Source organism: Taurulus bubalis (genome assembly GCF_910589615.1).
Source record: "Taurulus bubalis genome assembly, chromosome: 4".
Lineage (NCBI taxonomy): Eukaryota > Metazoa > Chordata > Actinopteri > Perciformes > Cottidae > Taurulus > Taurulus bubalis.
Window position 1 is genome coordinate 11911873 of NC_136592.1, and position 21601 is coordinate 11933473.

At 39.7% G+C, this 21601-nt stretch overlaps 4 protein-coding genes across 4 annotated transcripts; 1 reads left to right on the forward strand and 3 right to left on the reverse strand.

Moving 5' to 3' along the window:
• Positions 1-1828: 1828 nt before the first annotated feature.
• ist1 (IST1 factor associated with ESCRT-III) lies at positions 1829-7272 on the reverse strand. Its single transcript, XM_079217074.1, has 10 exons — positions 7242-7272; positions 6595-6695; positions 6129-6309; positions 5888-5975; positions 5688-5771; positions 5480-5590; positions 5177-5386; positions 4660-4761; positions 4144-4189; positions 1829-3750 (listed from the first exon to the last, which is right to left on the reverse strand). The coding sequence occupies exons 2-10, from the start codon at positions 6680-6682 to the stop codon at positions 3584-3586; spliced, it is 1077 nt and encodes a 358-aa protein (XP_079073200.1). The 5' UTR covers positions 6683-6695; positions 7242-7272; the 3' UTR covers positions 1829-3583.
• A 324-nt stretch (positions 7273-7596) lies between these two features.
• Positions 7597-13245, reverse strand: mphosph10 (M-phase phosphoprotein 10 (U3 small nucleolar ribonucleoprotein); the record flags this gene model as incomplete). The annotated part of the gene is made up of 11 exons (XM_079216722.1): positions 7597-8240; positions 8835-9065; positions 9157-9264; positions 10031-10141; positions 10226-10363; positions 10455-10522; positions 10687-10828; positions 11317-11473; positions 11566-11747; positions 11835-12486; positions 13160-13245. 11 exons carry the CDS (start codon positions 13243-13245, stop codon positions 8091-8093), a joined length of 2025 nt encoding a protein of 674 aa, XP_079072848.1. The 3' UTR covers positions 7597-8090.
• Positions 13246-14207: 962 nt separating this feature from the next.
• Positions 14208-16163, forward strand: mcee (methylmalonyl CoA epimerase). Its single transcript, XM_079216594.1, has 2 exons — positions 14208-14497; positions 15904-16163. Exons 1-2 carry the CDS (start codon positions 14291-14293, stop codon positions 16054-16056), a joined length of 360 nt encoding a protein of 119 aa, XP_079072720.1. The 5' UTR covers positions 14208-14290; the 3' UTR covers positions 16057-16163.
• Positions 16164-17237: 1074 nt separating this feature from the next.
• LOC306735836 (ferritin, heavy subunit) lies at positions 17238-21145 on the reverse strand. Its single transcript, XM_079217396.1, has 5 exons — positions 20864-21145; positions 19808-19913; positions 18761-18907; positions 18348-18473; positions 17238-17695 (listed from the first exon to the last, which is right to left on the reverse strand). Exons 2-5 carry the CDS (start codon positions 19907-19909, stop codon positions 17537-17539), a joined length of 534 nt encoding a protein of 177 aa, XP_079073522.1. The 5' UTR covers positions 19910-19913; positions 20864-21145; the 3' UTR covers positions 17238-17536.
• Between the last annotated feature and the right edge of the window lie 456 nt (positions 21146-21601).

Sequence of the window (21601 nt, forward strand, 5' to 3'; positions counted from 1 at the left end):
TGAAATATTTATCTTTTGTAATATTGTTATAGTTATTTTAAGGAATAAACTGTCAATCAATCAATAAAGTAAACACAATCAACAAGCAATGAAATAGGGGCCCTGCTAGAATTAGTGAATATACTATATAAAAAAACATTATCCATTAAAAACATGGACTTGGTAGAGTGGGACGGTGCTTTTACGTAACATATGGGATATATGGGAGCTGATTACCAATTTATGACCTTTTTCATTTCACCTTCATGTCACTTTAATACATGCTGAAGGTGCATCTCACGACTTTTCAGCATACATGCAGTCTTCTGTGAGATCCAGTTTGTCCTCCCGTTGAATGATTTATGGAGCAGAACTAACTACATTCAAGTTTGTGCTTTTGGTTTGGGAATACAAGCAGGTCTGAAGACACTTTTATGTCCTGTCATGAAGGCCACCTGTGTTTTTATTTAATCACCAATCTATTTATGTTTTCATGTATTATACTATGATACTGTGTACGTAGTGTATGTGTGAACTTGAATAAACATATCTATATTACCTAATACGTAAACCTGATAATCTTGTAAACCTGACAATTTTGTTTGCCTCAATGTCGCTATTATATTAAAAGATGTATATAGTATGTATGCATAAAGCAAGATTTGTATAAAGGGATCTTTAAATTTACAATGTGTATTTATACACTCTCCCCACGGCTGTAGCGCATGAGGAAAGTGGTCGTTCTGTAACCACAAGGTAGCCGGTTCGATCCCTGGTCTCCCCATAGCCCGCATATCAAAGTGTCCCTGAACAAGACACTGAACCCCCGGTTGCTCCCTGGGCGCTTCTCAGCAGCACACTGCTCCTTAATTACTAAGGATGGGTTAAATGCAGTGACCAATTTCCCCAAGGGGATTAATAAAAGATACTTTATTCTAATGTCATCCGGTCAATTTCACATTTGTCCTTGTGGAGCAGATACACATACGCTTAGTATTCACATCAACATTAAGAGCAAACTTAAACAAAACAAAAAATGTTTGTGTGTGTAATCATTTTCAATCACCACTGAAAAAGCAGTAGTAATGACAGCCTGGCCAAGTGAGGCTTAGACCACCAGCATTGAGTCAGTCTTTGACATCACACAGAAAACAAGTACTTGTATGACATTATCAGATCAATGCAGGTGAGATAAGCTAACTACTAACTAATCCTGCTAGTATTTCCTTTGCAGAATGCATCCTTTCAGTGAAATAACCATGTTTGTTATTTTTCCTCACAACATTCCAGTAGACTCAACCCATATTAATGCCACAGGGATTGGCTTATTCAAAGAAGGGTACTTGCCATATGTGACATTGTGATGAACACACACAAACTATTGTTAAACAGTTTACTTCATATCAAACATATTTGATAACATCTAGCTATTGTTCCTGTGTGAATGCACCTATAATGCACCCAACTTAAGACAAAATGTCTGTTAAATGCACGTCATGTAAACAAATCGGATTTGTTTATTCAGCAGAGCACGGTTAAAAGAATGGTTGACCTTCCGAGCTGAAAATGCCCTGCTCATTCACAGAGAAAGCACTTCACTGGACTTACGAGAGTATTTAAACCAAAATCCTGTGTGAAATGTAAATTACTATATAAAATTGGAAAAACCTACACCTCTAAAATAAGCCAATTCATCTTTAAATAAAAGTTTGTTGTAGTTCACTGCTACTGGAGTAATTTATCTTCAGGAATAATGATTTCCCTTTACACTGAGGACCCTTGCTGGCCACCATTTGACATTACATCGTTGTAAAGCAGGGTTATAGACAAAAAACTTACCAGCTTCCAGTTCCAAATACTCTTTTATTAAATTGTTATTTTAGTATACAGTTGGAAAAAAACTTTTTTTTTGCAACAAGACACGATTTTGTGTCTCAATGTAAGCATGAAAGAACAGTCTATCATAGAAAAGACAGTGAGCAGATCACAGTTCTGTAGTGTTAATCATCTCTATTTTCTCCAACACATCTAAAACCACCAGCTGGAAAGCCTTTTTATTTGTTTTCCAGAGATCGCTGAATCATTGTATTCAAGGCCACCGTCCATTTGCCAAGCAGGCAGAGCTGGGTGTGGTTCGGTTGCAGCGGCACGTCACGTCTGTACGACAACAAAACTCCCATTTCGCCACAAGAAATCAAAACATCAACCTCTATTGCCAGAACAGGCATTTCATCAAATCTACAAATTTCATCTCAACAGGTTTTTAGAGAATTGTTTAAGGGCAAAGCAGATAAAGCAAAGTGTAATCTAATCAAATAAAACCCAGACATAACATATGTTGATGAAAAACCAATACATAATCCTAGTACAGACTGGCAAGGCCTCTGATGAGAAATGGAACCTAAGGCAAATGCAGAGGTGCACATACAGTATAAGACACATGCACACATGCTCACAGAGGACAACACAAACCAATCACCTCTGTGGTCAATATTTACATCTAATCAATCAAATTAGGTTGTTGTGTGGCTGCTCATCGGCTTGTAAATTAAGTACTTTAATTTTAAGAAGGCGCAGGCATTTAGTAAAACTGAGATTCTAAAGGGGAAAAAAATATATTATATTTTGGAAGATCCTGTATATTAAAAAAAAGGATTTGTCAAATATTGAAGCACTCTCTGCTACCAAACATTTTTTCCCGGTACAGTTCAATTATTCGTGAATCTATATTAATGTAAATGCATTATATTACAGGTTTTCATACAGTTTTATCACTTTACATCTGTGCCCCACCACCTCTGTAACAGGTTAGACATGCGTCACTGTGGACTTTCCCAAGAGGGCTCATACAGTACACTTTTTTTTCCTGGTATGGATGAACCTAGAAGTGTAAAGAGTGTTTAAAAACCTCCTGCTCACTCGAACAAAACTGCACGACCGAGCAAGACACTGAAAATATGGCGTCTATCTGTCCCCATACATTTATGTAAAAAAATGAATAAATTGCAGGGTATTGGAGCCTCGTCTCAGAAACAATGTCTAGCCTCTGTTAGTGTGAATGCCAAATCCCCGTCGAACTGGGCTGGCCAGTCTGGCTTGTTTGACTACTTTGAGACTGGACTGAGTGACACAGTGGCAAAGATCAAAGCGAAGCATGTGGAAAGTATAATCAAGGTATGTACTGCAATTATTTATTCATCTCCTCCTCCCCCACCCCCAAAAAAAAACCCTAGGGAGAAGCAATAAATTCTAAGTTTGGTTAAATAGTACATTAAATAGACAAACTGGAAATGTTTAAAGTCTGTGTGAACTTAAAGAGGAGTGAACAGGAGTCAAAACCCACATGATTGTATGTAAGGATATATATGATGTGCCCAAAAGAAATTAAAACATATGGTACTCACTGGTACTGTCAACAGAAATAAGGTTTCTGCTAACTGCCACGGTCACATTCATACAAATGAGGTAAGAATACATGTTTAATGTAAGATTACTGTGGAAGGGAGAGAACTATCCAAATCATTTCCAGTTTTGAGCTGCGTCGATGACAACACATGCCTGTGTGTGCGCGTGTGTGCATGTGCATAGACCAAGGATAAAGCAATTAGGTCTTCTTCTTCAGCTCCTCAAACCGCCGCGTTAAGTCGTCAAAGTCGATGTCATCCGAGGTGGTGGTGTTTCTGCCGAAGGAGGTTGTGGGGAGCGTGTCAGGAACAGAAGGGAGTTCTGGGAGAGCGTTGTTGTCAAATAGCTGAGATGAAGGGCCAGGACCTGAGTGTAACATATGGTATTGAATGTAATTAATGCAGCAGTATACCTGGCAGTTTTTACAACCGGAAAAACACAGTGGTGGTGAATAAAGGCCTTGTGTGCACTGACAAAAATGCAAACAACAAACAATGGCAGGTCAGAAAGCAACCTTACTTAACAGAACATTTAAATATGCATATGAACAAATGCCGTTTTAAGACCTGAGGGATAATTTAAATAATGTGATGTTAAATATATATACTATATATTTATTTATTTATTTTCTTAAAGATTAACATCAACAGAGGGAATACATGGAATTTTGGGTTGAATGTTTTTTGCGGGGGGGGATTTGTTGACAGTAACAAAAATATAGGATAAAAATACAAACAAACTACTGGTGGCATAACTCACCTACGGCCTGGGAAGGAACAGAAGGTTTGTCAGTTAGGTCATCAATCTGTAACAAAGAGAAAATGTGTAAGGGGTCATGTCATCTTCATATTGAAAAATAATAATATTTTACGTGTTAGTGTTGTGAAAGTATTAACAATTATGTTCAATAATGTAAAAAGTAGAAACAAACAAAATAAAAAAGGGAAAACTGCAGGAGATTTTTGAGAAAGTATCACCTTTAGTGTGTTAAAAACAGACTTTAGGCCTTAGCTCCCTCTAAAATGCACAACACTAATCTGCCCTCCTCAGAGCAAATGATCAAATCAAGTTAGTAGTTAGTGAAGTATTAGCACTTCATGCAGATGAGGAAGAATCTGGTCCTACTCTGAGAATTGGTGCAAAAAAAGTAAAAGACATGCAAAACTGCAAGCAAGCTGAATAAACTGCTCTTCCCTGAATGATGCCCTGCCCTGTCCGTCTTTCCATATGTGGGAACGGGAAGGGGGCATGGATGGGAGAGATTCAGTCACTTACAGACTCGTACGTGGGGGGACAAGAGGGCAGCTGAGGGGGCTGCCCTCCTCCCATGGGGTGCTGGAAGTTGTTGTAGGTTCCAATGGGATTGTTATACGGTTCCTGAAGGAAAACAGTCAGGTATTAGTCTGAGGGAGGCAGGTGACAACCTTACATGTATAATTATCATGTATTTCAAGCCATCCAAAGAAAAGATAACAAAGTGCAATTGTTTTCAGACCATAAATCGGGTCTGGGTGCGATGATTGCTGGTAAAACTACATCTTCACACAGTCATATCATCACAATGACTGACTTCAAAAGTAAAAGAATGGGCCAAAATGTTACATTTACTTCAGAATAAAATGGACTATTTGTTTTAACGACATGTTCATTCAAATCACAAAGCAATAAATCACTGAAGATAATTCAGACATCTTTATGAGGAGCTTTAGTAGACAACACAACTTTTCCATCATCAAATGCATAACTCCCAACAAAATCATAAAGAATGGGGTCTATAAAAAGAATCTCTTACTTGTCCTTTAGGAGATGGATAGTTGAAAGCTGTTGGCATATGCATGGGCATGGGCATGGGCATAGGCATACCACCAGGGGGAACAGTGAAACCACCACCACCACCTCCTCCTCCTCCTCCTCCTCCTCCTCCTCCTCCTCCTCCTCTTCCAGACTTCCTGTCAGTGTCCACGTCAATCAGGTCTGCCTCCTCTCCAGGAGACACCTCGGGCTGTCCGTAAACAGGGGTGGATAAGCAAGTAAATCAACACAATGCATGATTTCATCCTTCAAAGTGAGTGATAATAGATTCTTTAACACTCACCCGGACCATGGCGTCAGGTTCATACGGCACATTATAGTTCTTGGCGATCTCTATCAGGTAGCGCTCCACTAAGATCTTGGGAGGGGCCTCCACACCCAGTTTGTGCATCAGCTATAAAACACATCAGATATTTGATTAAATGTCACAAAAAAAAGTTACTAGGTAGAAGGTGCATGCATTCTTAGATAGACATGACAAAATTGCCTACCCTATCGTTGACTGTGCCAATCTGGTTTGTCCTGCACAGCTTGCCATACTCCTTGCTATATTTTGCACACAGCTGATCAGATACCTGATAGAAGCATTTACAGATACAACTGTCAAGACTGGCACAATAGGAATTGACAGAATGTGTTCAATATTGTTGGCAATGCCACCAGCATCATGTTACACCTAGACAGTACTTACAATTTTTAGTTCAGACACCTCTGCCTGGAGACGAGGTGCTGCCCAGATGAGGGTGGACACTGCCTCCTGTAAGCCTGGGTCCAGTTCCCTAATTGGTGAAACAGGAAAGGGGTTCAAAGAAAAGGCCACAATGACAGAGTGAGAGTTAATAAAGCAAAACCCCACACATTCCCCATAGTCAATGAATGCACACGTTAAATCAGTATGTTCACCAGGTGCACCTACTTGACTAGTTACTCACTTCATAGACTGGATGAGGCCAAAGCGAGTCAGCAGCAGGTCACAGTAGAGCTCCAGGATCTCCATGGCTTCCACCAGATAGTCTTCTCTGATAATGTGCTCCACACGGATCCGAGCCCGCTCATCCTTTCCTGATGACAGGTAATCTGCGATCTCCTTCCTTGCTTTTTGAGCAAGCTCAGCTTAATTTTTTCATTTGTGAATGAGAGTGGGGAAAGGTAAACTGTCATTATCTTTTTAGTTTAAAAAAAATACATAAACATAGCAGAGATAAATGATATCACAGTTCAGAAAGCCTGGGCTTATTTGAAGCCTCCGCCTATATAATATTACATTTTCACAACATTATAGAGAACACAAAATTAATACACATAAGGCTTGGAGGAGCAGACAAATTAACAAGAACCCACTGATTCCACCTGAACTGGGAGAATAGGACCAGGGTTTGTATACGTGTATGGACTTACTTTTCTTTTTCTCAAGGAGTTTGAGACGATTAATGACAAGCCGGAGGTTGACTCTCAGCCTCTCTGCTTTGAATCCTCCTCCCAGCATGATGACAGACGACCTGTGAACACGAGAGCAGCATGAAAAGCACTGACTCCACGCGGAAGCAACAACCCAAACCTCAGATCCAGTGAGTCACGTCATCATGTGAGCGTGACCAACAGAATGACTCCGCAGATTCAACTCCTCCAAACAAATACTACACACACGAGAACATTAAGCCAGATTGCTAGCAAAACAAACGTGCTAAACGTTTATTAAATGCTCAAAACAGTTAGCTGTAGCTTGACGCGACAGACAGCGAACGCGGCTATATTAAGCCGCGCTATTTTAGACTTTAACATCTTATGTATTTAATGTATCGGATGTCCGTCTATCTACTAAACCATACTCTGACATACCCGTTTGTAAACAAAGCCGTGGGTCTATGTTGCTCCGATTGACATTTGGCAAGCCTTTGCTTTGTTTAGCTGTCTGTTCGCTAACGTCGACTAGCTCTCGCTCAACGCAAGCGAAATAAAAACAAACTGATCAAACACACTCGAGTAGTGTGGAGAATATTACACTTTTAAAGCGAATGACAGTCAGTATAGATGTCGTGACTTACCTGGAAGTATTAGCCAAGCGTACACAACTTATTTGGGTTTCTGTCAGGGTTCTGTCGATTTCGTCGCCCGGTTTACTTCCGTAATGATCTGTAGTGACGTCATGGGAATAATATCTCGAGAGGGCGTGGTCTTCATGCTTTTTGTCGAACACGTTCGACCACAGGTGTGACCAAAGTACACTGAAGTGCTATTAATTGCTGTTTAAGTAGTCGTATTTATAACTTTATTTTTACAGTATCATATTTAAGAAAAGTGTTCCACTCTGTATTGCACATGGTGGCTATCTTATAAGCAAAACGTACACAAGCTAATATGTAATGACTGAGGCAGGAAAGGAGTATGATTGCCGTAAGAGTATTTATTCAGTTATACCTGTACCAGATGAATGTGTTCTTTTATATTCTTTGGCTTCAATTAACCGCTTCTAAAAAGGGCTGATAGAGAGCAGCCTTATAAACACAAACCATCCTAGATTGTTACAGCGACATGTTTGTTGTAATGATCTGATCTTTGTTTTCGCCATTATGCACTCAGACAATATAAACATATAGGCCTCCATATACATTGTAATTTTTTGCAATGTATGTGTATATAAAAAAAAGAAAGAAAAGAACATACGACCGAACAATCTTGTTCACACAGGCTCTGTACATTCATCTTTCCTCAAAGCTCCGATATTTCTGTTATTTATTATTAGTTAAAAATGCGTTACTCATTGCCAAACAAACACAACTGGGCTCTCCATTTATTTTAATGAAAATGGAAACATTTAATATATTGCAGCTTTCTCATAAAAAAAGAATCTGTACAATAAAACGTTGCTAGTCCACACCAAACCATCACAGTTGTTATAACTTGAGTTTGCTGACAGAAACCTCTTTGTGTTTCTTCTTCTTTGAAGACGGATCCTTTGCACTTTTGATCTGACTTTTAACCTGGTCCTGCAGCTCAGAGAAGAAGGCTTGAGAGGACCGCAGAGCCTTGTCCTTCCCCTCATCCTGAAACAGAGGAACACATTGTTTATTGAGTCACCTCAGGAACATACAGTTTGATTTATTATCCAAGAATTCATGTAATGGGTATTTTGGCATGAAGATGTGATGTGCCTGGATAGTGTAAGCAGACATATGAAGCTAACACACAAATAACCAAGCACCACTACTTTGATGTAAAAGTTCTGTTACATATAAAAGTCCTGCATTAAACATGTTATTCAAACAAAAAAGTGCCAAATTAAAATACCCGCTATGCAGCTAAATGGCTTTCGTCGATGATACATTATGGTATGCGATTGTTTTTACTGATTCTTCAATGTGTAAACATTGTAAATGTTGTTGCTGGTCAAAAGGCAGTTCATTGGAATTATTTTCTATACTTCTGGGTAGATGATCATATTTGTAAAGTTTTTTATATTGTTCATAAGTTTCATGTGTAAACTGTTAGTAATAAAGTAACTAGTGACTATGACTATCAAATGAGGTAGAATATTTCCTCTAATGTAGAGAATTAGCATAAAATCCAAATGTTGCATTAAAGCACCAGTACCTCATAAGCACTGAATGAATACTGACTACATGAGAGAAGTCACCCACCTTGAGTATCTTGGCTTTGCCTCCTTTTGTGAGTTTCTTCAGGTTTTCTGTGACTTCAGCCTTTGAAGGCTTTCTGTTCTCCTCAGTTGTACTGGCCTCTTTAAGTTTCTGCCTCTTTTCTTTCTCCTTGATCTTTATACGCTTAACCGTCTTCTTGTGGCGTCGGTCACGCTTCTTGTCCGTTGCCGTCTTCTCAGTATCACCCAGAATTTCTCCTGCTTTGTTCTTCTCCTTTGGTCAGAGGAGAGTATTGTTAGGACACACCGTGCAACTAAATAAACCAAGATAAAAGTTCATGTTTAAAAATTAATTGATGACATACTTTGATTTCTTCTGGTGCGAGCAGCGTGGCATCACTAGCGCTGACTGGAGCCACCTCCTCCATTGTGACAGACGGCAGGTTAGACACCACTTTGACCTCGGGAACGGGCTGTGGACAAAGAGCAACATCAATTCAAAAACTGTACTGGCATGCCATTTTTGTCAAAATAATCAGTTTACATTTGCAATTTATTCAGGATATCGGGCTGATACTGACTCATGTAGCTGTATCGGTGACAAAGAGGCTGATCTATACAATTTAATTCTATGTGTATATACTGGAATTACAATTTGTGTGTACATTTTGACCAATTTGCTGGTGTGCAATTTATTATTTTAATAATAAATAGCAATTCAGTAAATTTATATCTATATATTTATTTGTTATGTTTTAGTTAAGAAACCAATGTTTAACTCAAGCCTGAAGAATGATCCTAGGACTTCCATGCAGTGAGGCATACAACTTGTTAATTAAAACACTGGTATCAGATTAGAACTAGGTGTAGGCCGATACCCAAAGCCCAGTACTGAGACTGAAAAAGTGGGGACGGTGCATTCCTACAACTCATATGTATTCCATTCATGCATTGGCACTTTTGACAAACCACATGTTTTTAAGGGGATGGCATGGTATATATGTATGTATTATGTTTCAAAACTTTGAATGCATTAAGAACCACAGATTAAACTGAAGTGGTCACAAACCAGAGTTGGCTCTCAGGTTAAAAGACACATTGGGGTTTTGCCCAATAAGGCTGTGATTTCTGGTGAGTGCGGACACTTTGACTGTCCTTCGGTAAGTTGTAAAAGTTCATCTCAATGTTTTAAAAATATTTGGCGGCTTTCATTTAGTGCTGTCTATGGGCAAAACTTACTGGTTTGGGTGTGAAGTGGAAATTGGAGAGAGCATCCAACTTTAGGAAGAGTGTGTCCATAAGCTTTTGGATTTCTACATGAGCTGGGTTTTCCTGCTCCTCGGTCTTTTGCTGAAATAAGAAAAATAGCGAGAAAGGATAAAGCACAGGTTCATGCGTATTGGAACAGCAGTGAAAACAAGATAAAATTCAAACCTGATTCTGCTTGAGGTATTCTTGCTCATAGATCTCTGCTAAACTCTGCTTGCTCTTCTCATGGTCCAACGTTAGCCTCTTCTTGTACTCAAACACCTCCTCTTTGGGTTTCTCCTTGCGGACCACATCATCAAACGCCTTACAGAAGCACAAGTCAAAGGTACTGGGTTATAAACTATGATTACATTTGTTTCAGACAATATAAAAAACACAAGTTATGGGGACTAACCTGGTCTTTAATTCTCTGTTTAATGATGTCTTCAAGCTGTAGAGTGGTTTCCTCTGTGATACTCGGGGCTAAAAGGCCAAATAAAATCTTGTTATCCGATTTGAAGAAGTATACAGAAAGAAATCCTCACAACTTTAAACACAACATAAACATAACCCAAGGGTGAATAATTGTATAAATCCAAAATAACATACAAACATCTGCCAACCTCAAAAGAAGAAGAGTCACTCACCCATCCTGCCGGTCTGCTCAAACTCCACATCTTCCTCCAGCATGCTGTTTTCTGGACGAGTCTGTGCTGTAACCTCTCCTGACAACTGCCATGATTTCTGTCCTAGAGCGGCTTGCTCCAACTCCCCTATCTTCACTGACATCTGGAGGTTAGAGAAACAAAAAGATGTAATAATTGCCATTAGCGAGCATTCACACTGACATCAACCCTGCACTAAAACAACGTAAGGGGTTGTGTTGATGAGGCATGTTGTTTCAGGTAGCGCCGAGACATTAAACACAATCCAGGAAGTCCTGTTTGAGGAAAAGATCTATAAAGTAAAAGGATTTTTAGGCCCTTTCAGACATGCACCCATTCAAGAGATATCTCGTCTGAGAAAGCGTCCTGGTCACTTTATGCAAAAGATGACAATCTTAAGAAATTGGACCTAGTAACATTTCTGTGCCACTTTCAACACCGTCTGAATTGAATGCCGTCAGATTAACGTACAAGCCTACAAGCAGTACTGTTGCAGTGATACATTTATGGCCTACAGTTAGTGTAAAACTCACCCACTAAATTATGATACTTGCGCCATATTTAGGCACACAGAGTAGCAAATCAAATTAGCAAAATGTTAAACCCGATTACCTTTTCTTGCCGTTTTTCAAACGATGACTTTGTTTCAGATTTTGCTGAGCTTGGAGTTTTTCCTCCAATAATGTCCTCCACAGCCTCTCCCTCGCTGTCCTCATCCTCAGAGAGGTTAAAGGTAACTTTCTTATGAGATGTCTCTGTCTCTTCATCCCTGGCAAAGGATAGATACAAACATGATGGAATCAATCATACACGTTTCTCTCACACACAAATATATGTATTACATAATGAAATCACACTTACTCATCGTCATCCTCCTCTTCACCATCATAATCATCAGCCTCGTCATATATTTCTTCTCCACCTTGTTCCCGGTTTTTATTCATGCTGTCTTCCTCACCATCTGACTGGCCATCTGCTTTAGCTGGTTCACTATCCACAGCATCAAAGAAGTCCTTGTACTTGAGATTCCTTGAGCTCTTTACCTAAAATGTAAATAATAATACATATAGTGTATGTCATGTATCATCAGGACACAACAGAATATGTGAGAAAAGTGATAAAACACATACAGTGATTTTCTTTTTCTTTTGGGCTGCAAGTATTTCATCTAAGTTGAGATCGTCATCTTCCTCGGAGGGCATGTCCTGAAAATAGTCTAGCTCATCTTCGTTCTCATCCTTCTTTCCCTCTCGCTTGTCCATATCATCCAGAAACGACTCCATCTCTGACAGTTTGAAGAATGTATCATCGACCTCAGAGGGAACCACCTTTGTTTTGGAGCCTTTCCTTCCAATCTCCTTCTTCTGTTTCTCTCGTTTCTCCAGAGCGTCCACGTCAAAATCTAAATCAGAGTCTTCATCCGTGTACGCCCCACCCTCAACAGCCATTTTCTTAGACCGTCTGGGTGCTTCCTCCTCATCCACATTTTCAGCATCAGTCTCTACTTCTGACTCCGCACTACTCTCTTCATCCTCCTCCTCCTCCTCAACCAGCACTGTTAATGTGTCATCTGCCAAAGCTTCATCAGCTGCATTTTTAAAGTGTTTCATCACAGCATTGTTCTGGAGCTCCAGCTCCTGCCAGATCTGCTCTTCGTCAAAGTTTTCCACCACCAGCTGAACCAACGGGCTGCCTTTAAAATTTTGAGGCTCTTCAGCTTTGTGGAGGTCATACAGGATTTTAGTGAGAGAGGTAAAGTCTGCTGCCACTCCATCTTGAAGGCTGAAAAGGTGGAAACACACAGTCAGTCAGTATGGCAAGTCTGGTGTTGTATTAAAAGCAAAAGTTTTTTCCCCCACCTGAAATTAAAAAAAACCACCTCTGCTAACATCATACAAATTAATACACTTTATAATAATAACATTATGTGAATGTTAAATAAAAGACTGCAAGTGCTATTTGACACAGCAAATATGTTGAATGAGTATGTTAACGTTTAGACCAGACGTAATCTACTAATGGCATTGATCGAAAGACTAGATGCGCGAGAACGCATACATTTGGCAGTGGATTCAATCCAAATATTGTGACAAGTTTAGTTCCTGTTATAGCAGATGGTTGTCTTGCGTTCAATCTTGTATCACAATCAGCATTTGAATTTACTGTACTGATTGTTTCTATTAACTGTTAATGTAGTAGGGTCTAATATATTGGGCAGTTAAGTTATGTTTTAAATGTAGCAAACTATCTGTCTAGATACAAGCTAGTTATTTTCTGCGTTTGTTTTCTAACATCCTCCCAAAACCTCTTCAATCTCAAAGAGCGTTAGCAGTGCGTGCAGTTAGCTTTAGCTAACGGTTAGGTTAGCTAGTTCAAACACATCTCTTCAAACAGGCGTAAACAACATTTAACACCTTTTTTCAAACACACAAACAGACAGACATCAAACACTTGCCTCAGGAAGTTCTCGGGTTGTGCTGTGTTGCCTTTTATTGTCTTAACACACTCCTCCAGCACGCTCAACATAGCTCCACTAGCCATCGTTTCTCCCACATGCGCCCTCGTCTGTGCTACAGGTAAACAGGTCCGCCGAGAAACTCTTCCGCTGCAGATTTTGGTTCCGTCATACAAACATGGCGTCCGCAATGCTGAAGGTTGCAGGTTGGTAGAAATAGTTATTGTACTACCAAACGCATATTTGGTAGTATTATCAGTTGCTTCGTCATCAAATTATTTATTGTAAAACCTTAAACAATATTGCAACATCATCAATATCAGCTGCGTTACACAAAGTTACTGTCCCTACTTACGTTACATCATGGGGTTGTATTCTTGCAGGTTTCAGGATAACGTTACGTGACACTTTTTTTGGTAAAACGACTGAATTACTTGTATTACTTATATCTGAATACATGCAAAGATAACTTTCGTACATACTCTTATAATCACCAATGTATAAACGTTTTCTTCTTTTCAACTCATATTAGAAATGGTAAAGAACTCTATGAGAGCCTAAAACTTAACATTTGACAAAGGTCGTAGCTATTCACTGTACAATTGCATAAGCTTAACTCTCTAATGAAGTGTTTAAATTGTGTTATAAACTACTGTGTGTGTCATCAAATGCATGCTATGTGGCATAGACTATTTTCAAAACTACAGACCTTCATTTTTAAATCTGGTGGAGATTCCAAAGATACAAAATGCCAGGATGAATTTAGGGAAAGGTGTGAAATTATGCACATTACATAATATTTCCACGTGATGGAGTGGTGTAGTGGTGCTATGTAAAAATCACACATCTAAGCTGACTGTGTTGCAACAAGCTGGTACATAATATATTGTATAACTAACCTACTGTCAGACAGTGTGAAATAAGACTATACTTTAGGACTAATGTTCCAAAACAATAGCCACAACTAATTTCACTATATTTTAATCTGATTATTCAGTGGGAGGTCTTTCCAGATGTTCTCGCCTCACACTTCTGAGGACACATTCAACAAAACCACCCCTCCATCAGGGCCTTCCTGGGTCACTCTGGAAGCTTGGGAGGCTGAACCACATTGCCATCGCTGTCCCTGACATGGAGAAGGCCACGGCTCTGTATCGGGACGTGCTGGGGGCCACAGTGAGTGACCAGGTGCCCCTGCCCGAGCACGGTGTCTCCACAGTGTTTGTGGAGCTCGGCAACACTAAGCTGGAGCTGCTGCATCCTCTGGGGGAGAAGAGCCCGATCGCTGGCTTCTTACAGAAGAACAAGTCTGGAGGGATGCACCACATTTGTATTGAGGTGAGACAACATTGATAACTTGTCATAGGGATTACACTCAGAGGACACTGTATCAGGTACATTTGATCAGTATTATGTAGGACTCCAACTCTCCCTCTGTTAAGCTTGAATAGAACTTTCTCACTACAAACATGATCTGTCGTAGCAGAATAAGCACGAGTATAGCTAGTAACACAGACCCGTTACCTTTATGTGTGCAAGTGAGCCAGCATGCTCAGCAGGCTTTTTTCATCGCAGACATTTTGACTTGTCATACTGGTGTACAGGTGTTCCATTATTGATGGCTCATCAGTAAGCCGGGACAGCAACCATTATGCACAGTAGCAGAATCCTGAAACCAAAGAAGCTAGGTATTTTAGAATTCTGCCATTATTCATTACATTTTTTGCTTGTAATTCTGTGGTATGTCTGTTAACTACCAAAACAATAAAGTGAGTTCAAGAGATGGTCAGTGTCCAGGATTCTTGTTGAGGCATGAGTTTTTGCACCCGTCACTAAGACTTTATGTTATGCAAGAATTGTTTTGAAACTACTAATGTCACATGTTGAAATGTCTTCTGTGAACAATGTAAATACCAGGCCACTGACGGCAGTGACACACCTGAATGGAAAGTTATTCATTAATAATTTGTTTTACCTGTTTGATGGGTTGAAATGTCTGACCTGAGAACGGCATTATGTTACAAAAACACATTAACCAAAAGATGCTCTTTTAGGTCTAAAATCTGGAGACACTGAACTCCAGCGCTTACTTTTTCGTGAAAGACTTACAAAACACTTCATACCTGAAGTAAACCACACCAAAACCAGGAGAATATCGTGTATTTGCACATTTGGTTTGCTTCTTATTTGGGTTCCTCGGTAAAAGCTCAAATAAACAATTAATCAATTAAACAACCAATTATCCAACTGCCCAATAGATAGATCAACCAATATTAGCTTAATACAGATATATAATTACTGGCGTATAGGTTGACTTCTAAGTAATAAGTACTACAGAAACGATACAAATATGTGTGCACTAGTCATCCAGTAGTATAAACAGTATTACAGTTTGTCCACCAGAGAGCACTGACATATTTGAATGTAAAACGTCCCTCAGTACAAAAAACGACATTATGTGTCAAAATACAAATTGTCGTCAGACTCGTCAATTATCAACACTGGTGTCAGTCTCCAATTCATTATTTTGGCAGTTAAGCTACCTTAAACAAAACAAACTAGCATTTGCACATTTCAAACCTTATTTTAACCAATAGGCCCTCTTTGTTAAACATTTGACACCAATACAGCACATTTCATACATTCCCTACTTAACTGTGTATTGAAGGTCATCAGTATGATATTGAGTGTTTCAGACTCTCCAACGTTAAACCAAATATATGACGTTTTCCTGATGTTTACAGGTAGACAACATTAACGCTGCAATAGCGGACCTGAAAGCAAAGAACATCAGAACTCTGTCAGCAGAACCCCGGATAGGAGCTCACGGGAAACCGGTGATGTTCCTCCATCCTAAAGACTGTGACGGTGTGCTGGTGGAGCTTGAAGAAGCCTGAACACCTCAGTCTGCCAGGAAATGTGTGAATTCAGTTTGCTGACAAATGTTGATTTTGTAATATTGTTCTTTATAGAACTTTTGATCTCAAGGTGCCTCAAAGTTATTCTTCCAGTTCTGTTCTTTACTTTTGTGTTGGAAATAAATTATAGTGTGGTCTATTTGCATTTGAGTTAGGACTTTGACTTCACTCCAATATCCTACAACAAATAGCAGGATGACTAGTTTCCAATAATACAAAAACATTGTCTTAAGGTGAAACATGCTTAAGTTCAGAGTATAATAAGGAGTGCAGTGCAGTAAAGTTGGACAAAAATACAAAAGACAATATTTTCTTGGCATGCAGTACAATCAGACATATAAAAATGAGTTCCCTTTATTAAAGTGGAACATTAATTTTTTATATTTAAAACCGTGCCTCTGTATTCAATTCAGTTTACTTTGTATAGCCCAAAATCACACATATGCCTCAGAGGCTTTACTATCTGTACACATCCAACATCCTCTGATGATATCGCCACTAGACGTTTGCATCTCTGAAAGAAAACAAATGTTTGCGATTACAAACTCATGTTGATGCAAGTCTACGCTCAAACATGTCATTTACACCTCCTGTAAAAAAGGTTTTGAGTTGATTCTAGAGGGTGATAGACATTGTAATGTTTAAAACTTGTCTTTGGTACCATCGGTTGATGATCACAACTGTCTAGGCAATACTCCGACACAAAAGAGACAAGTGGCCATTAGCTAATGCCTTAAGACACGAACTTCAGATGATCATAATTAGTTTCACGTCCAGCTGCTTATTTGGGATTCTTTGTGTATATTCTCTGGACACCACAGGCTTTGAGGAAAACAGTAGTTATGTTCTTCACATTCAGGTAAACATTGTGATTATTTTCTCAAATACCACTCTGTGGAGTCTCCTTTAACTACCAAAACATGTAGCTGTCCATACATTTAAATGCAATGCCAATAGCCAGAGCTTTAAAAACCTGTCATTTGCAATAAAAACAGAACCTACAATAGAAGCTCACTGCCTAGTTCTGTTTTCTCAGGTTATGGAAGTGAAACCAATCATTAGTACCATTTTTACCCATCTGTCAGTGGACATGTTTTGCGAGATACAAACCGTCTTTGTTTTTAACATTGGGACAACATAAAAAATAAAAGAGAGACATATAAGAATCCAGAGGGTTCGTTTTATTTGGTTTGATTAACAGCTCTTGGCATAAAACATAGCAAATGCATAGTAACGACAGAGAGAAATGCAAGATAAAAGAGTGGGCTTTGAATGGAATAGCTCACAGCTCTGAGATTAGTGAAGTAACTAATGTTGAGTAAATGGCAACAACGAGTAATATAACAGGTTTAAATGACTTGCTAGTACCATGCAGATGGCTTCATATTTGAATAATGATTGAAAGCAAGATACAAACACAAACATGTAGAAAGCATTTTTAAATGTGATTTGGATGGCTTTAGCTGCTTTCTTTGCCCAGGGTGTGTTTGTCAAACAGGTACTCGGCCATGCCGTTCTGAGGAGCTCCCATGCGGCGCAGGTTGGTCACCCAGTCTCCCAGCTCTTTGATGGACTTCACCTGCTCGTCCAGGTAGTGTGTCTCGATGAAGTCACACAACTGAATGAAAGAGCGTTAAATCAAATTAGAGCTGAAACGCACACACTCACTGAAAGAACGCCTAATATGGCAAAACTGCCGATCCGTTTCATTTACATTTTGAAATGTAAAAAAAAAATGAACATTAGCAAAGGTTACACAAGAGTTGGATTGACACTACGATCACATAGATCAATAACTCACTAAATGACTGCAAAACAACACTGTCAAATTGGCTAGACTTAAAAAGAACTTTTACTGAATATTAAAACAAAACAAGCTCAAGTCTGTTGCATAGTACATTTACTTTAAAACACCGAAGCTGCACGGTATAAATACCATATTTGGCCACATTAAAGTCTGACGGATGTTTTTCACATCTTGCAAAAATGAAACTTGCAGAATTTGCAGCTCATTGCAGTGAACAAATCTCTAGATTTCTAAATTACAGGTGCACAACCGATGCGCATGTCGGAAGTGCTTGTGCTCAGTTCTGATTTTTAAAGTCTAAAACAGGGTAATACTTGGGTAGGCAAGAGGTAACAGTGCGAGGATTTTTCTAATCACGCTCGAGTTATTTTAATTTTGAGAATTTGGTTCTCGAGCACTTAACTGACATGGAAAAAAAGTTTCACGTTGCTTTGCAAACGCCAAGCTACGATTCAATACTCACGTGTGGGTCGTTGTGCTCAGAGCAGAGCTTGTGCAAGTCCAGCAGTGACTGGTTCACGCTCTTCTCAAGTTGCAGGGCACACTCAAGGGCCTCAATTCCACTGCCCCACTCATCCCTCTCTGGCTTCTGCAATACGAAACAGGTCGGGAGAACAGTGAGACACTTATTAATGAGGCCAACAACAAGCCGCCTGATTATTTTAGAGTGAGTTTGCAGTTTAACGTTCAACGGGTTGTGTGTTTTGTGTCGGTGAAAGATAAGCAGCACAGCACACTCACACCCCTTGTATCTTTTTGGCCTTATGTTGCTTTCCCAACATGCAGTATACGATAGCGCAGAACTGGAAATATCACACCCAGTCCTTAAGTTAAAACTCTCAAAACTAATAGATTTTTTTTTTAATGAGCTTATACCTTAACATCTTGTAGGAAGATCCTCCCCCCCCTCTGGTTCTGTAGTTTCATCAGCTTCTCAGCATGCTCACGCTCCTCATGTGACTGATCACGGAAGAACTTGGCAAAGTTGTGCAATGCCTGATCATCCCGGTCAAAGTAGTATCCCTGTGAGGAGAAAAGAGGGTAATGTCTGGTTAAAAAAAAAAAAATTAGGAATTTCCTTCAGGTGAAAACAAAAAAAAAAAAAGGCCTGAAATGTGGCCGAAACGTAACACAGAGATACATATCCTCCAAGATAACCACACACACAGCTAAAAGGAGCTGTGTACGCAGAGTTTAATATGATAAACTTTAGCTGTAAACGCTTCCATTCAACCCAACATTACACTACGTGTGGGGTCAATAGGTGAAAGCTGTGCTTTAAAAGTGAAGCACGTTTTTAAGGTCAGGCAATGCACTCCATGCCCCTACTCTGTACATAATCTCTAAAAAGGAACTTTAGCCTTTACTTTGTTTCTCAGTCACACATCTAATTCACCTCAGTTCAGACACACAACATGAGACAGACAAACCTAGACACTCACGCACATGGTTGACATGCTATTTCTTCATTCAAATGGCTGCTCTGAGGGTGGCTTTTAGACATAATTCAATTCAGTTTATTTTGTATAGCCCAAAATCACAAATTTACCTCGGCGGGCTTTACAATCTGTACACATACAACATTCCTGTCCGGGACCTCACATCGGACGAGGAAAATAAAGATAGTAAAAACCCTTTCATAGGGAAAAAAAAAAAAAGGGAAGAAACCTTCATGAGAGCAACAGAGGAGGATCCCTCTCCCCGGAAGTAATAGATGTCATGAATATGACTGAAATTATTCATTATTATTTATAATGACAGTGGGCTACCTGACAACCACAATACAGTCTGGTTAAAATGATTGAATTCACTTCTCAATAATAACTGACACCTGCAACTGATAAGATACAGTTCCTCTTATGCTTAGCGTCACCAACTCATCTTTTTTTAATTCCCTTTTAAACACTTCTCTATTAGACTCACCATAGACAGGTAGACGTAGGAGGCATACAGCTCCAGGTTGATCTGCCTGTTGATTGCAGCCTCGCAGTCCTGGTGGAAGTTCTGTCTCACCTGGGAACTCATTGTTCTGAAACACAGCCAACAACACCCTTACTAGACAAACAATGATACAACTCATAAGCATGTGTAACAATAGACACGTCTGATAATCCCATATGGTGTGTGTGTGATATATCTATCACATTTAAAGTTGAATCGATTAGTGTATTTACAGTAAATTCATTAGCATGTTGATAATCAGTAATCATGGCAAATATGTCTTTACAGTGAAAATTATTTTTAATATTGGTCAAATCTGAGGTGCACTACTTTGTATTTTACGTTTAGTTTAAATATAAAATGTTTTGACCAAATATACCATCCGACTGTTGTGAGGCAATATTCAGCCCTGAACAAACAAGTTACATAAAATGATAATCGATGGGCCCAACCTTCAGAGGTATCATTTTTCCAGAGCACACTGCACCAAACTATTACCTCAGTTTCACGGGGTTTGACGCAGGTTCATGTCATGTGACGGAATCTGGTCACATGAGTAAAAACGCAACAATCCCACCCCAAAAAAATATTAACACGACAGTTTAAGAGCCATAATGTTGCATAACGTCAAACGTCGCATTAGGAGACACTTGAAGCCCCGACTGTTTAAACGTATCGTTTTGTTTATTGTGTGCCATGTTGTCGTGTGCCTTGTTGTCGTGTGCCTTGTTGTCGTGTGCCTTGTTGTCGTGTGCCTTGTTGTCGTGTGCCTTGTTGTCGTGTCCGATGTTCTTGTGTGTCCGATGTGTGCCATGCCTGGCACCGAACAGGTTTACCGCTACGCAGAGGAACGAGAGTCAACTGCGCCAAGGCCTCAGTGGCGCGCGGCGGGCAGGAAATAAACAACCGCACCAGCACCGAGCGTTACGTCGCTTTACTCCGATGAGCCAACATCTACGGAGACGTGGGTCCGTCCGCGGCAAACACACACAAACACACATGAGAAGACTACAAGCTTCTAGATGAATTATTTCTTACCAGATTTCAGTGGCGGGTCTTCTCGTGAGGAGATCGAAAGGCTGTCCCGAGTCTCGCGTCGTTGACCAAACAAACGGTTCAGCTAGCTAGCAAGCTAAACGTGTTCAGAATATCTCAGCTAGCTGATGTTTCAAGGTAAAATAATTTTGATTAGATGGTTATCAAATGCGGTCTGAGTTATCAAAGCGATTGTAAGGGTACGAAGACAGTTGAAAGGTTGCCGTTCAAGCACTGTTGAAGCAGGTAACCTTCACTGTCCGCTAGCGACTCGACCGACTGATAAGCAGATCGTAGCGCCGTGACGTCACTGCGCGGAAGAGGGCGGGACAGGGAGGAGACTGACCCATGCGCTGCCCCGCCCCTCGTACATTTATACCATATTGTACTAAAATAAAGAGGGTTTTCAGTGGTGGCAAAGTACATTTTCTGAATTTCAATTTTGCGGCATTTGAGTATTTCTATGTTGTGCTACTGTGCACATTACAGCTACCGTGGTGCTTTTCAGAGACACCAGTCCTGGTGCAAAGTAACTACTCCTATTGTAGAATATACAGTATTAATGAGTATTTCTACACAGTGGTATTAACTAAAGTAAAACTTCTGGGTACTTCTTCTGACATGTTTATATTCTTCGAGGAAGATATTTGACTTTTGACTCCACTAGATTTATCTGAGAGCTTAAGTTATATCACTTGCTGATAACGATCATTCATTGAAAACATCTGATTGGTGAATGAC

Bases quoted from the DNA above. Each gene is read 5' to 3' on its own strand.
- ist1 (XM_079217074.1), bottom strand. From the start codon at position 6,682: ATGCTGGGAGGAGGATTCAAAGCAGAGAGGCTGAGAGTCAACCTCCGG. The intron at 5,591-5,687 runs GTAGGCAATTTT...TGTGTTTTATAG, and splicing joins TTGGCACAGTCAACGATAGG to CTGATGCACAAACTGGGTGT. The intron at 4,762-5,176 runs GTAAGAGATTCT...GTTTTCCTTCAG, and splicing joins ATCCATCTCCTAAAGGACAA to GAACCGTATAACAATCCCAT.
- mcee (XM_079216594.1), top strand. From the start codon at position 14,291: ATGGAGAAGGCCACGGCTCTGTATCGGGACGTGCTGGGGGCCACAGTG. The intron at 14,498-15,903 runs GTGAGACAACAT...TGATGTTTACAG, and splicing joins TGCACCACATTTGTATTGAG to GTAGACAACATTAACGCTGC.
- LOC306735836 (XM_079217396.1), bottom strand. From the start codon at position 19,909: ATGAGTTCCCAGGTGAGACAGAACTTCCACCAGGACTGCGAGGCTGCA. The intron at 18,908-19,807 runs GTGAGTCTAATA...TTCTCCTCACAG, and splicing joins CCTACGTCTACCTGTCTATG to GGATACTACTTTGACCGGGA. The intron at 17,696-18,347 runs GTGAGTATTGAA...TCTTTCATTCAG, and splicing joins CTGAGCACAACGACCCACAC to TTGTGTGACTTCATCGAGAC.